Genomic DNA, 16,294 nt, shown 5'->3' with positions numbered 1-16,294 from the left:
AAGTTCCAGATGGCCGAGGAAAAGACCCGAACAGGTCGTTCTCGGTTGCCAAAGGCCGGGCAAATCCACACAGGGCAGTTCCACACTGAGTGGCCCGCGGGCGAGCAAATGGAAGAAGGCACGTCGCCCGAGTAACTGCTGTTCGCCTCAGCGCTCTGCCGCCCCACAAGCAGACACGCGGCGCATGCGCGGCGCGGGTCGCGGAGTTGTGAATGGTGCGTCTTGTTTGCTGGAGTTTGAGGCGGGCGGGCGCGCTAGGAGGAGGAGGAGGAGGGGTGGGGCCGGCGGGGGCGGGGCCGGCGGGCAAGCGGGTTAGGCGGCGAGAGGAAGTGGCGGCGGCGGCGGCCGGGGGCGGCAAGAGCTGGGTCTGAGCGGGCGGCAGGCAACGGCTGAGGCGGCAGCGGCGTGGTCTGGGCTCGAGCGGGCGGCTGCACCTCAGACTCCCGGGAGCGGGAGCCCAACGCGGGCGGGCGCCTTAAACAAAGGGAAGCGGGAGTCCAGGCGCCGCTGGTGGGCGGTCAGTTGGTCAGCGCGGAGCCGGCCAGCGGGTCCCCGCGCAAGCTCCGAGCCCGGCCGGCCGGCGCGGCCTCAGGGCGGGAAGATGCCGCGCGTCGTGCCCGACCAGAGAAGCAAGTTCGAGAACGAGGAGTTCTTCAGGAAGCTGAGCCGCGAGTGTGAGGTGAGGAAGGCGGGCAGGCGGCACGGAGGCCGCGGCGCGCCCCGAGTGGGCCCGGGCGGAGAAAAGTTTGGGCGGCGCGGTCCCCGGGAAGCCCGGGCTGGCGCGCCGGCGGAGGGGCAATCTCGCCGGGTCAGTCGCCTGCCCGCAGACTCTGCTTGCCCTTATCGGCGCCGCGCGGGGCGGGCGGGCGGCGCCGCGGATTTGACTCCTGATTTCGGCCGTCTCTGCCTTGCAGATTAAGTACACTGGCTTCAGGGACCGGCCCCACGAGGAGCGCCAGGCGCGCTTTCAGAACGCCTGCCGCGACGGCCGCTCGGAAATCGTAAGTCGCCGGGGCAGGGGCGCTCGGGGACCGAGGCGCGCGCGGTCACTTGTTGCGCGGGGGCCGCCGCGGCCCAGGCCGGTTCGGACGGCGCACGGACGCCGCGGCTCCCGGAACTGAGCGGGCGCCGTCTCACTTCCTACTCGGGATTCAAAATGCAAAACCAGACATTAGCAGGCGGGTCCTGGCGGGGAGACGGTTTCCCTGTGGCCCGCCGCGGTGGCTTATGTTTCCCAGAGCCGGCCCGGCGAACGGTTCACCCGCGAGTGGAGCTCAACCCCGAGCCAAACTAAACAAGGAAAGGTCATTTGTACAGGCTGTGACACCGATTAGGAGTTCAGGGTATTTATAAGAAGAAAACACCCATTCGGAAAAAGATTTGGAGCCCCATTCAAGGTCGGCGATAGTGTTGTTTCTTAGAAGCTAGGTTTGTTGGCAAATCTGTATGTAAAGCTGAGTATTTCTTGTTACTCCAGTTATCTGTTGTCCTAATGGGGTGCGGGGAAGGGGGAGCCTTAAAGGACGTGCCATCATCTTTTCGGAGAATGTTAAGCCCGAGACTATCAGAAAGAAGCCTTTATGGTCTTTTTTCAAACCTAAACCTATCTTGTTTAAATGCTGCAATTCTTAAAGAACTGCATGGATATGGGAAACCCACAATCGATCTCCTGTAGGCCTCAGTTTTAGTGGATTTGGTGGCTCGCCTCCGTCAAACCTTGGGTTGAGAAAAGATCCAAGTGTCCTAGTTCCTCCCATCTCCTTTTGGTTTGTCCTGTTGGAGATGCTCATGATGAGGGAATGGCAGGAAGAAACTAAAGAGGTTGATTATTTAAGAGAAAAAAAAAAAAGTTGAAGCACTATGTAATGGAATCCTATTACCTCCCCCTGACTTGGGCCCATTGCATTGGCAGAGACTTGAAGCTATGATGCAGTTTGAATCTGTATTAACAGTAATAGGAAGACATATTGGAAAATTTACTTCTCCCACCCCCTTTATAATCGATTTATTTATTTTTATTGAGATATATCTCACATACCATAAAATTCTCCATCACTGAAATCAAATTTATTTTTAAAGTATATTTTGATATTTAAAGTAAAAGTTTTTTAGAATTATATTGCAGATGGTGAGAAGATACTGGTTAAATTTATCAGGAGCTCTAGAATACACATTTGATCATTAGTATGTGTTATGAAAGAAAGTCTTCCTTCCAAGTTTCTTGAGTAGTTGTAATATTTATATGATTCAAATGTATAAGGCAAATACTTCTTGGTTTTAGCACTGAGTGGTAGAAGAAAAAATCATTCATTAAAATCATTCATTAATCCAGTGTCTATATCATCCTTTGCCTGGATTTCCTCTTGCAAAAGGTGGGTGATATACTTGACCAAAGGATTTCCTGAAGGTAATTGATGTAAGTGTAAAAGATGAGATACAAAGTACTGTCTCTTTTTTAAAGTTGAGTTTTTTTAAAACCTTGTGAAGCATAGCTAATAGAGTGTTTTCTGTCATATCAGACTTTGCTTCATGTGGTTAGGAACTGGAGATATAATTCAACCCATGTATAGCTGAACTGCTGTATTATAATATTGCTGTAATATTAATAGCACTTTTATAGATGACTTGTATTTCTCATAAATTTTTTTCCAGGATACATTAGACATTCTAGGCCTTCCTGCCTTCCAAATATTTGATCGTACAAATTTTAATAAGGTTTGAATTTCTGACAAGTATTGAAGGTTAAAGAAAAGGTGGATTGAATTCTGTGTAAGATTTGTACTTAAGACAACATGTCTTATTTTGTTGAGTAATGTAACTATTTGTATTTGGGAAGGAATTTCACGTTTTCCTCTCTTTCTAGTTTTCACTCTTTAATAAAATGTTACCCACATTTAAATTACAGGATCCTTAGCTCCTAAAGGGTGGAGACATTAATTCTGTATATACCCCTCTGGATACACAATACATTTTGCATTGTAGGTACTTGCTTATTTGAATAAAGAGATTACTTAATTTAATGCTTGAAATTTATCTTAATTATGAAAGGCTGTGGTTTCTATCTTTTTGGTTTTGGAAAAGGCATTATTTTGTCTCTATTGTGACAGTAGCCATGTATGCTAAGAATATATGTAGTTCTCAAAACTATTTCCAACCCTTCTGCCCCTTTGCACTCTTTTTCCTCTTTTTATTTTGAACATCTCCATAACATATCAGTGAGGTTAATGATTTTATTTTGCATTTAGATGTGAAAGAATTTAAGGGCTGTGATGCTTATCTCTCCTTAACTATAAAACTCAGTCAGACTCCTTATCACAGCATAAAATAAAAATGATTATGGGTGAGAGGTAAAATCTGATTTACTTCTCTTATGAATTCTTACTGTAGTGAAATTGTTAGAGATGTCTCTAACACTAATAATTAATAAAAAGAAAAAAATACTTAGGTATGGTGACTCTACTGTGAGAACAGTAAAAACTAATATATATTTTTAATCCCGAAGATTGAATGGTAAAACGTACGTTGGATTGGTGCAAGGTATGCCATTCCATAATTTATGAAACCTATAAAATGTAGTCAGAACAACCTGGAAATCTTACATACAGACAATATACAGTGTAGCATTTTAATGTTTTGAACAGAATTTTCCCAGCTCTTATGTATGTGTAGGTATTCTGCTAAAAAAGCGTTCCGTGGTCAAATAAGTGTGGAAAATGCTGTTCTAGAATGATCTATGTTTACCACCACTTCTGTCTCAGAGAGGGATCTTGATGAGATAATGGGCATAAAGTGATGAAGCAGGAAATCTCTTCTGAGGTTGGCATTCAGATAACGGGTGAGGTAAGAAAGATCTGCAGTGTCTTAGCACAGAGCTTATTTGGGGTACACTGGAGGTGAAAAGATTTGCTACTCGGTGAATACTGAAGAAACATGCCTTAGGGATTTTGACACAGGGCATTCATTCATGGGCTGTATCTCTTATCTGCCACCACTCTGCTCTGACAATTTCATTATCTGAGGCTTAAAAAGTTGGCTCCCTTATCAAGCTCTAAGTTGTTTCTATATTATTTAGCAAACACTCATATAGCATTTACTGGAAGCTGTTCTAAGTACTTTACAAATATTAATTTGTGAGGTGGGCTGGCCGGTTATAGCTCAGTTGGTTAGAGCATGGTGTTGATAACACCAAGGTCAAGGGTTCAGATCCCTCTACTGGCCTGCCACCAAAAATAATGTGTGAGGGAACTGAGGTACACCTCAGGTCATATAGTTTCCCTTCCAGAGTCTGCTTTTCATTTGAACTAGCGGTGGGGCTTTTATTGATAAAACTTATGCTAATAGTGTGTGGAAAGATTTTTTTTAGTTAATGTTGTAATGTGGATGTTCAGTTTCTATTCATTAAAAATATGTACAAGAAAAGGGTATCCTACTTGATTAAGGTAATGCCATCCAAGAAGTCTAGAGATTTAGCAGTTAGGTTGACAGATGTATCTACAGTACCAGTAATAGAAATAGGGAGTATAATTTTTACCTCTAAAGAATCTAAGCTGGTAACCATCGGGGGAACTGGTAGATAGCAAAATCAGCTGATGGTTTTAAACAGATTGCCCAAATGATGTGAACCCCTTGCTTTCAGATAAAGACTTTGCTTAGAAACAAATTATATGCTTCAGAACTTAATTATTGAAATAAACCAAACAAAACTTTCTCTGGCTTTAGCAAAGAAGGGTTTACATTTAGATGATAAAAAAATGTATTTTTTTGGAAATGCTTTTTACTTATTTCTTTCTGAATTTCCCTTGGAAATAGGGGTAATGTTATTTCTGGTTTTTTTTTTCATGGGGGAAATACAGAATTAAATTGCTCAAGGGCTACATAGAATGACACTTTATTGAAATGGTTTTAGATTGTTATGTCTGTTGAGCCATACCATCTAAATCTTTAATAAATATTAGATGAATATGCTCCTCTTTGTTATAGTCAGATCCAGTTCTACTGAAGTCATATTTTAGAAAATGCATATTTTTTTAATCTTCTAAGGTTTTAGAGAGAAGTACTGTCCTTTCACATGCAAATATATGGGTTTATCACAGGAGAGACAATCCCAAGTGCATTTTTTATGCACCACGTGCCATGCAGTGTTTCCTTGAAATCAAGAAAAATTAAAATGTCTTATTTATACAACCTTAAGCTGTGGTGTGCTTTGAAATCCAAAATCTTAAGATCTTCAGTGATTTTCCCATTTAAAAATATAAGTTTTTAAACACAGGGATGGTGGTTTCTGGTTAGACATTAGCAATGTGAGATTCTAACGTCAGCAAAAAATGACCTGAAAGAAAGTATTGATTCCATGTCTGATTTTATGTTTAAGCAGCCAATGGCAAATGTCCTCAAAATGGAATCAGATGTTTGTAACTTAATACTTAAGAAAAATGATGAGTGCATGTTTTTTACTTTTAAGTATTCTCAGTACTGCCTGGCTTAAGACATAAACTGATGTAAAAATAAATGACTGCCTGCATAATTTATGTAATGTCCTGCTCCTGATCCTGTTTGTATTGATTTTTCTAAAAGGCTTTTGTGGCCACAGGAACCAATCTGTCTCTCCAGTTTTTTCCGGCCAGCTGGCAGGGAGAACAGCGACAAACACCTAGCCGGGAGTATGTCGACTTAGAAAGAGAAGCAGGCAAGGTAGGAAACATTTCTTTGCAATTTAAAATACTGTGGAATGTTTTCTTAGAGATTATCTGATGATTTAAATTTTAATAAAGAGATCTTAGGTCTTATTATATAGGCATATGATAGATTTGTTTTCATTCCATGTTGTAAGAATGTAATATAATTTTTAAAAATCACTGTTAAACTGTAAATGTTACTCCATTACTAATTTCATGTATATGATGTTTGTCATAGGAAGTTCTAGCCCTTAAAGAAAGTAATGTGTTTTCCTACATTTAACGTTCAAAACTTAATTCCTTTAAAAGTGCTGACAAGAAATTTTTTGTGTTTACCAAAATATAAGTGACTACAGTGCTGTAAAAACATTAAGAGAAAATAGGAAAAGGATCCGTAGGCTTAAGAATTAATAGTATTTACAAGTAGCTCATGGGTAACTTTATAATTATTTTAATATAGCAAATTTAATTTTGAGAAAAACTGTGAAAACTTTAACTTGGAAATAGTTTTTTTGTTTTGAGGAAAAGTTTCTGGGAAAACAAATGGATGCCTTACAGTTTTTATGTTGGAAGTTTAGGTGAAACATACAAAAAATGTAGGTGGAAGTGTTTAACCTGAGATCCCTATTAAAATCTAAGAGATTGGTTGATTTTTAAAGAAAAAAAATTGGTTGGTTTTTAAAGAAAAATAATTTTAGATCCAATTTTATATTCAATATTTCTTTTGTTTCCTTTGCAGTATGTTTATATCAGCTAGCTAATTAACTTTTCTAAGAGTTATCATGAATAGCATAATGTATCACCTTATTTGTAAAACATAAGTGTCTAAATATTTCTTTGGGAAAATTACAAGATTTTTTTTTTTTTTTAAGATGACCGGTAATGGGATTTTAACCCTTGACTTGGTGTTGTCAGCACCACTCCCAAGTGAACTAACTGGCCATCCCTATATAGGGACCCGAACCTGCAGCCTTAGTGTTATCAGCACCGCACTCTCCCTAGTGAGCCATGAGCTGGCCCACAAGATTTTTGTATTAGGCTGTAGGAAAAAGATTTCTAGTCTTGTGTGTATACAATGAAGAATTTCTTGTTTTCTTTAATTTTATGAAGTTAAGTTTGATTTTTTTCTGGGTGAGAAACCAACTAATCTTTGAGTTGGGAGAGGGAAAATAGACTACAGGATTTTAAAAATGAGTAGTAATAAGCAAATAATTTTATTTCCTGTATATTAGCTGTTTGCTTAGAAAATTAAAAGCAAATGTTCCAGATTTTACTATTTGGTAATCCTTATATATAAGGGAAAACTTGGGAAGTCACTGTAGACTTATTTATTTTTGTCTGTTTGGCACATGTATGTGTGACTAAATGAAGAAACTATTTTTTCCTTGTTCAGAACACTTCTTTAAAGTTAACATAGGAACTCAGATACTAAAGGCATAAACCAAAAAAAAAAAAAATTGCTTTCCCCTCAGTTTTAATACTGAACTAATTTTTTTTTTTTAAAGATGACCAGTAAGGGAGTCCTAACCCTTGACTTGGTGTTGTCAGCACCATGCTATCCCAAATGAGCCAACCGGCCATCCCTCTATAGGGATCTGAACCCGTGGCCTTGGTGCCATTAGCACCACACTCTCCCAAGTGAGCCACTGGCCGGCCCTAATGCTGAACTGTTTTAAAAGACTTCAAGATTGACATCTCAATATTACTGAAGTCTTCCAGAATTTAATATTTAAGAAATATGTTGTTAACACTACTAGAAGGTATGTTTGCTTGAATTAATTTAATGATATCTATTCACCAGTTTGAAGACCACATTATCCATGGACTTAAGCTGTTGAGATGTTTTGGTTATGACCAACATAACAAATATGTTAGATGGCTTATTCTTGTATTTAGAAGATATGTTTTCTGGGCCGGCCCGTGGCTCACTCGGGAGAGTGCGGTGCTGAGAACACCAAGGCCTCGGGTTCGGATCCCATATACGGATGGCCGGTTCGCTCACTGGCTGAGCGTGGTGCTGACAACACCAAGTCAAGGGTTAAGATCCCCTTACCGGTCATCTTTTAAAAAAAAAAAAAAAAAAAAAAAGAAGATATGTTTTCTTTCTTTTTTTTTTTTAAAGATGACCAGTAAGGGGATCTTAACCCTTGACTTGGTGTTGTCAGCACCACGCTCACCCAGTGAGCTAACCGGCCATCCCTATATGGGATCCGAACCCGTGGCCTTGTTGTTACCAGCACCGCCCTCTCCCGAATGAGCCACGGGCCAGCCCCAGAAGATATGTTTTCTAATCTGTCAGGAAGAGTGATAAAACTGATGTAAACTATCAGGAAATTTACATTTTATTAGTATTGGTTTTAGAAGGTTTTTTCTGTAAAAGGACAAATAGTAAATATTTTCAGTTTTGTAGGCCATCATAGTAAGAAAGGAGCCATAGACACACGTAAATAAATGGGTGGCTGTGTTCCAAAAATGGTAATAACATCAGAAATCAGTACCTTTCCCTCAGATATAAATCTGTAAATGTTTATGTATTGATCATATATTTCTCAAATATAATTTTGCCAACATTTGTACTACGCCAACAGGACCTAGAATAATAAAAGCATTTTAAGGCAAAAAACTGCTAGTATATTGCTCCATACTACTGGGATAATGTAGTCCAATGAATTTAGAGAAAAGATACTGCCTATGTTTTCCCATCCACGGAGCTCAAACTATGAGATCTCTTATTTCTCTTCCTACCTTTGTATGGTCTCTTTCTTATAACCATTAGATTTTGTTTCTGTCCCCACAGGAATAGGACTAGAAGTAAAGAAAATTGAAGGAACTTCCTCAAATGTTAATTACCTGTATTTGCCTCTGCTCCATATGATCCTGAATCAGTGTTGTCTTCAAATTCTGTCAACTCATTACCTCCTGAAGCAGCTTCGTTTTCTTCCCATTCATACCCAGCTTTGAGAAAACTGTAGTGGTTAATGCTTTGGAGTTAGACATAATTGAGTTAAGTCCCGGCTTCTTCAGTTACTACTTCATTTACTGCTGTGTTGTAACTTTGGGCAAATTATTTAACCATTATGGTCCTCAGTTGTAAAATAAGGTTAATATACACTTTCCAGGGTTGCCCTAGTGATAAAATAAAATAGCGAATGTAAAGTGCTCAGCCCAGTACCTGACACAGTTATTGAAAAATTCATTCATTCAGAAGGTCTTTGTTGAACATGTGTTGTGTGTACTGAGCATTGTCCTGGGCACTTGAGACACATCAGTAAACAAAACAAAGATCCTGCCCTGGAGATTGTTTTATGAGGGGAGTGGAAGAGTAGATAATATGCATAATAAAGAAGATAGTTACGTAATATGTTACTAAGTGATAATAGTTCTAGGGAAAAAGAGAAAGAAAAGTAGAGTAGAATAAGGGTGATCAATAAGCATGATCAATGAGCAGTAATGTTTGCAGTTTTAAATAGGATGATCTGGGGACCCTGGCTGGTTGTTCACTTGGAAGAGTGTAGTGGTGATAACACCAAGGTTAAGGGTTCAGCTCCCCATACTGGCCAGCTGCCAAAAAAAAAAAAGATGGTTCCCTAATAGGATGACTTGGGTAAAGAAGGTCATATCTATGCAGAGACCTGAAAGAGTTAAGGAATGATGAGTCAGGCAGGTATCTTGGAGGAAAGATGTTCCAGACAGAGGAAACAGCCATCTTAAAGTCCTCAGGGTGGGAGCTGCACAGTGTGTATGGTAAACAACTAGCAGGCTGATGTGGTTGGAGGAGACTCAGAAAGGAGGAGAGTAGTGGACAAGATCAGAGAGATGAAAAGAAGCCAGTTCATGTGATCATGGTAGGCCATTGTAACAACATGAACTTTTATTCTGAGTGAAATGGGGAGTGGTTTCAGGTTTTTGAGCAGATGAATGACATGGTCTGTAGATTTTGACAGGATCATTCTAGCTACTGACTCAGTAATAGACTGTAGGGGGCAAGAGTGAAGCAGGGAGACCAGTTTGGCTGTTGGAGTAATCTTGGTGAGAGATGTGGGTGGTAGCAGTGGAGGTTGTGAGAAGTGGTCATAGTCTGGATATATTTTGAGATAGAGCCAGCAGGATTTTGCTTATGGATTGGATGTGGCATGTGAGAAAGGGGAGTTAAGAGTGACTAAAGCAACTGGGAATATGGATTGTCATCATCTGAGATGGAAAAGACTGTGGAGAGAGCAATTTTAAGGAGCAGGTTAGGTAGGTTTAGGGCGTGTGAGTTTGTAGTGGTAAATTGTTGCATTTTCTCTTTCCTCACTGCCCACCCTTAACTCCCTAAGTTATGGCACTGCTTTTTCATAAGTGACCGTTCATCTGTTTATCTCAAGAGTTCAGTGGCCTTTTAAAAAATCAACTTTGTTGAAGTATAATTTACATACAATAAAATGCATCTGATTTCATTGTGTAATTTGAATGTTAATAAATGTATGCACCCATGTAAAAGCTACCACAGTCAAGATAATGTTTCAGTCATCCCCCAAATTTTCCTCATGCCTCTACAGGAATACAGGAATGGTTTGGCTGGGTGGTTTCTGGCTTAGGGTCTCTCATGAGGTTGTAGTTAAGCTGTTGGCTGGGGCTGTGCAGTCTCTGAATACTTCAGTAGAGCTGAAAGATCTACTTCCATGCTCACACGACTGTTGGTGTAGGCGGCTTTAGTTCCTAGTCATGTGTGCCTCCGCACAGAGAGAAATAGAATGAAGTCACCACGCTTTTCATGTCCTGTTTTCTGTGTCATTTGTGCCTCATTGTATTCATTAGAAGCTAGTCACTAAGCCTAGCCTACACTCTACAGGGAGGAGGGGATTACATATGGGTGTGAATACCAAGAGGCTGGGTTCATTGGGGCCATCTTGGAGGCAGGCTACAATAACATTCATTTCAATTTAGTGAATTCTGAAAAAAATCAGAACGCTAATGGAGAGGAAACAAAATGCTTCATGTTCTCTTATTTAAAATATGGTTTTATGATTTAAGAAAATGGATTCATAGAAATCAGTACTTTCATTCATTCTTTTGCTTATGTGGTTGTAGGAATATTTTCAAACCAAGGGTCTTCATAAGGAAGGTCTATTAATGGATGACTGACCATAACTAGGTACTTTATTTAAGATCAAGTCAGAGCACAGAATTTTATAGTCTGTCTTTCAAATATATTTGAAACTTTTGCACCTAAATGTCTAGTGAACTGTCTACATTGGTTCTTAATAAGGATGTTTGTCAGAAAAGATTTAAAATAATAGCCTAAGGGTTGGCCCATGGCTCATTAGGGAGAGTGTGGTGCTGATAACACCAAGGCCATGGGTTCGGATCCTATATAGTGATGGCCACTTATCTCAGTTGGGAGAGAGTGGTGCTGACAACACCAAGCCAGGGGTTAAGATCCCCTAACCGGTCATCTTTTAAAAAAATAAAATAAAATATATAAAATAAAATAAGATATAAAATAAAATAAGGTACAAAATAAAATAAATAATAGCGTAGTAGGAAGAGCTCTGGATTTCAGTCAAAAGACAATCCTAACTATTTTCCTTACCTGCAAATGGGAATCAGAATATCTGCCCTATTCATAAACCTCATATGAGGATTAAATGAGGTGCCAGAATATGTGAAAATGCCTTTTAAATTGTAGACCCCTGTCCAAAGGTAGGCTCTTTGATATTTTTGTAGGGTGAGATTATAGCTAACCGAATCATGGAGTTTTAATGCTATAGTGTGTCTTAGATAAGCTTCATTTCAGGTAGCTGTACAGTGTTGGAACACCCCATCTTTCCCAAGTGGTCCATCCTGGTGTGTTACAAACCCTGGTAGCGAAAATGTTTTTTGTTTGTTTTTTTAAAGATCTCAATTGGCTTTTTTGGGATTCTACAATCAGGCAATGCATTATTCCATGAAATAGAATAAGTGTTCCCCAAAATGTTCTGCATTCTTTAAACTGCTTTCCTCTGATTTAGCTATCAGAAGACAATGAAAAAGCAACTGATAAGAATTTAAATCATTCTTAAGTTAAAAATTTGTAGACCAACTCTACAAATTTTTGTAGAGTTGTAGACCAACTCTAATTCCTTTGATCTTTCCTCTTAGGACCTATTTCCAATTACTTTTTATTTCAAATGAATGCAGATGATTATGGTTGACCATAAATTAGTAGACTGAGTAGTCATATTAATGGTTTTTGCATGCATTCTGTGTTTATAAAGCTTCATTGGGATTTTGAATTAATGATATTTTGTATATGCTTACTTTGTGATTCTAATGTGTGAGGATAAAAAAGGGTGTGAAAATATTTTATAAACTGAAAAAATGAACTTAATAGTGCTACTGTTTGATCACTTTTTTCTATGGAAATTTTATATACTATCTAATTTTATATACTATCTAATTTTATATACTATCTGAGAGAGAGAGAAGTTGAACTTTTTTTATGTTTGCTACATTCCTGTTTACAACTTATGATCTTAATTGGTAGGTAGTTAACATTAAAATTGCACATTGAGAAGCAGTTATAAAGTGTATGTTATTAGAGTAGATACTTTTTAAAATGTTGATAAGTTGTGTTTATTTTTTTCCTTTCTGGACTTTTTATACTTAAAACGCAAATCTTTTTACCATTTGTTTTCATGAGCATAAAATAGCAAAGCAAAAATCTAACAGCATTTAATTTAATTAACGAGGACAGAATCTTATTTTGAATGAGCTTCTCCAGAGATCTGTGACTGCTTTTTCTGGAGTCTTTTGCTTACTTGCCTGCAGGATCTTTGTCCCAAAATAAATATTGTGTCTGTTTGTATACCATCCACAATTTGGCAGGGTTTACAGGACTCCTTGATGTTAGCTTTGAGAAATACTATTCAAGCTCGACAAGTTCCTTCTCCTTTTTAGATAGCCCAGTCATTCCAAATAAAAGATATCTGTGGTAGAGCTTTGGAATGTGATTTTTCCCAAGAGAAATTGAGGCAACTTTACAACTAGCTTGTCACATTTAGATTTTAAGTATTTCAGTTCAACTAAAGTGTGAAGTATATTTTCTATCACTTAGTTATTAACAGTTTAGTGTATTGAAATATGTAATCTGGTTTTAAAAAACGTCTTAAATATGCTGTAATACTTTAGTAACTGAATCATAAAATTTAGAACTGGAAGCTGTGGGCTTATATTTTTAAAGGGAAGGTTTTGTTTCAATTAATTTTTTAAAAAATCTATTAGAGTTGACTGGCTTTCTGAAAAAAAAAGTTTTAAAATTAGTATGTCATAGTACCTTCCAATTAGAGCTACATGTGTTTGCGTATATGGCAAATGTACCTTTGACGTACTTGAAGATTGTATAGTCTCTTTTCCCCTTCTTTTAAATTGCATTATTTACATTTTAGTGTAAAGGTAAAAATTTCAGTCTTGGCCTTATCTGAATTATATTTTCCAAGTTAGAGAAGGCAGAGATATGTACAACCAGAGAATTCTTAACTCTTTCCCTCCTTGCTTCTATTTCCTACCCTAATTTTTATTAATGATTAATTCAAGGCCTGCAAGGATAAAGACTTTTGAAACGTTATCACATGAAGAAATTAATTCTTGAATAGGGCTGCTGTATTCTAGTTTTGCTGCTTCCTATTTTCTCTTACAATTTTTCAATAAGCATTAAGGTATAGCTTACATGTAACAAATTTAATTGTACAATTCAGTGATAAATGGGTACAGTCAGTCATGTAACCACCACCACAGTCAAGATATAGAACATTTCCATAACCTCAAAAAGTTCCCTCTTACGTCTTTGCATGTACTGTCCTTATCCCTCCATCCATCCATACATAATCTGATACTTTTATGATCCCCATTTTATAGCTAAGAAAATATTTGTTAATTTTAATACTACTTAGCTTGAGCAGGCTCTAAGATTTTGTTTCTTTAATATCATTCTTTGATATCACTTCTTTGATACTTAACTCTCTACAGAGGATTGGAGGTCACAGACAAGTTAACATGTGATAGACAGTGATATGGTATAGGGAGTTTAATTATTGTTACCTTCTTTTACAGTGCAAATGGTTGGAAATGATTATCTATCGTGAGCTTTTCAGTTTAAGCTAGGCCTCAAATCAATGTGTATTTAGGAACCAAGAATTTTAAATAACATTTAAAATGTGCCCCTTGGCAGTATTGCTTTGCTTTCAGGACTGTGATGTGGTACTATATTGTATGTTTGAAGAAGGAAAGGGCTGAGTATGGGAGTAGTTGGCAGGTTTTTGTGGGTGAAAACCCTTTTTCCATGTATGCAACTTCCATGTACTGAGCCCTTTCATGTTTTAAAACTTACGCTGCAAAGGCAGGTTAATCTTCAGATTAAAACAAAAGAATAGTCTAGAAATATGTAACTTCTAAATTCTCCTAATGGAAATGTTGATGTTTTCAAACAGATATTCTGTCCATATTATAGATGTTCAAGGTTTGTTCTGGGTAGCAAAATTATCATTTCTAGCTGGCCGGTTTGCTCAGTTGGGTAGAGCACAGTGTTGATAACACCAGATTAAAGAGTTTGGATCCCCTTACAGGCCAGCCGCAAAAAAAAAAAAAAGAAATTATTATTAATCTTGGAAGTTGATTCAAAAATGATAATTTCTCATAAGTATGTGGCCTCTCTTGCAGAACATTGTTTTAAGTAATGAGTGCTTTGGGAGAACCCTCTAAATTTTTTTAGGGTATTGCTTATTCATGCCAGGTTTTCAGCCCTGGGTTGCGTCTCTTTGCTATCCAGAACATTTCTGGGCCATTTTTAAAAACTGAAATAAAATTTGCAATTTTAATTCACCAGTTAACACAACTGAGTGGTTTTTACTATATTCACAGTATGCAACCATCACCATTACCTAGTTATAGAACATTTTCAGAACTCTGGGCCATTTTAAATACAGTTTGACAAATGCAAATCAGTTTTTATGGTGATTCTTAAGTTAAAAATTTAATCACCATCAGGCACTGTGCTAGATGGTTTACATTATCATTAGTTTTCTTACCCCTGCACTATATGGTGAAGTCTTTGATTTTAGAATGCATGTGATGATAGCTCGATTTTACAGCTATAGAAATTGAGGCCAGAGAGACTAAGTAAAACTTCAAAAGTCATGTAATCTGCTTCTTAGATAGAGCCAAGATCCAGACCCAGGTCCTTTTTTTACCCCGAAGTCAGTGTTCTTTACAGTACACCACACTGCTGCTAATAAGTAATCATTAGGTAAGTTTCCTCAGACTCCATATATTACCTTCCAGATCCTTACATGAAGTTATTTTGTCCCACCCAAGTTAGTCTTCCCATTAGAGCAAATAACCATTAATATTTTAATGTGGTCTTCTTAGACTTCATTTTGATGACTTCAAAACAACTTTTTAAACTTTTACTTGTTTTTTTTAACTTGTAGTGTGAATAATGTTTGTGATTATAATCAAGCCACTAGAAAACTTACACATGACCAATTCTTCTGTGTTAATTTTCTGTGAATAATTTGGTAAAGTCAGCTGTAATATTATAAAAAATGTTTTCAAAAAAAAAAATTTTTTTTTTTTTTGAAAGATGACCAGTAAAGGGATCTTAACCCTTGGCTTGGTGTTGTCAGCACCACACTCAGCCAGTGAGTGAACCAGCCATCCCTATTACAGGATCCGAAACCGTGGCCTTGGTGTTATCAGCACCTCACTCTCCCAAGTGAGCCACGGACTGGCCCTTAAAATATATTTTTTAAAAATTTAAGATTTTAAAGTTGGTTCAGGAATGTACTACAGTAAATAGCTTCTGACTTTTATTTCATCACTTTAATTTTAATTAAAAAACAGAATTTCATTATTTAATTTCATTTGCTTTTCACTTGAAATTGTACCTCTTAAGGCAGTACACTCAGGACTCTCTTCAACAGACATTGTTTACTTTGAATCATAGAATGAAGACTGCAGAACTAGTAAGCTGTTTTGCTGGGAGGAGAGGAGTATTCCATATGACGTATTCTAAAATCATGTAAAGAGCTTACTATATTTACTGTTCTGTATGCTATGAATTTAACCATGAAATTAATTATTCAGTCTCTATTTATTCTTTGCTCTATTTTCACATACCCTGAAATACTTAGAAAATATTAAAAATGCAATTCATAATGCAACTGTGGTTGAGGTGAATGTATAGAGTTATGAGTTTTGGATGTGACTTTTACCACTTATTAGCTGTGTGACCTTCTGCAAGTAAATTATTTAATCTCTCTCAGTTCTAATTTCTTTGTTTTAAATGTTTCTTACTGGATTGTTGTAAAGGTTAAATAGGATTTGGAAAAGTTTTTAAAGCTGTAAAGAACTTATATAAACTTAAAGTGGTAATGCTGGTTAAACCTGAGTGGAAAAGTATTAGGAAGAGAGAGTTATGAAATGAAGGGAGCTTTTTTAGGGTGGGGTAGGGGCATCTTTAAGCAAAGTGAGTTTAGAGTAGAGGCATGAAGTTGGAGAGAGACCAAAAATAGTATTCGAGGTCTTCAACAGTGTTCAAGCTTATGGTGATTTGTGATGCTTAGACTAATGTAACATTACGTGAGAAAACCAGCAGGTAT

The 16,294-nt window shown here is 37.8% G+C and overlaps 1 protein-coding gene across 2 annotated transcripts in view; it reads left to right on the top strand.

Moving 5' to 3' along the window:
• Positions 1–307: 307 nt before the first annotated feature.
• CBFB (core-binding factor subunit beta) overlaps positions 308–16,294 on the top strand; it is a 54,636-nt gene continuing 38,649 nt past the window's right edge. For both annotated transcript variants that reach the window (XM_063112257.1, XM_063112258.1), the window contains exons 1-3: positions 308–679; positions 915–1,001; positions 5,575–5,691. In XM_063112257.1, coding sequence (XP_062968327.1) covers positions 602–679; positions 915–1,001; positions 5,575–5,691 — 282 coding nt within the window. In that variant the 5' untranslated portion in view covers positions 308–601. The remainder of the gene's footprint in view (positions 680–914; positions 1,002–5,574; positions 5,692–16,294) is intronic.

This window comes from Cynocephalus volans, chromosome 10, assembly GCF_027409185.1.
Source record: "Cynocephalus volans isolate mCynVol1 chromosome 10, mCynVol1.pri, whole genome shotgun sequence".
NCBI lineage: Eukaryota > Metazoa > Chordata > Mammalia > Dermoptera > Cynocephalidae > Cynocephalus > Cynocephalus volans.
The sequence above is the reverse complement of the archived record's forward strand: the minus strand, read 5'-3'. Positions and strand labels throughout refer to the sequence as shown.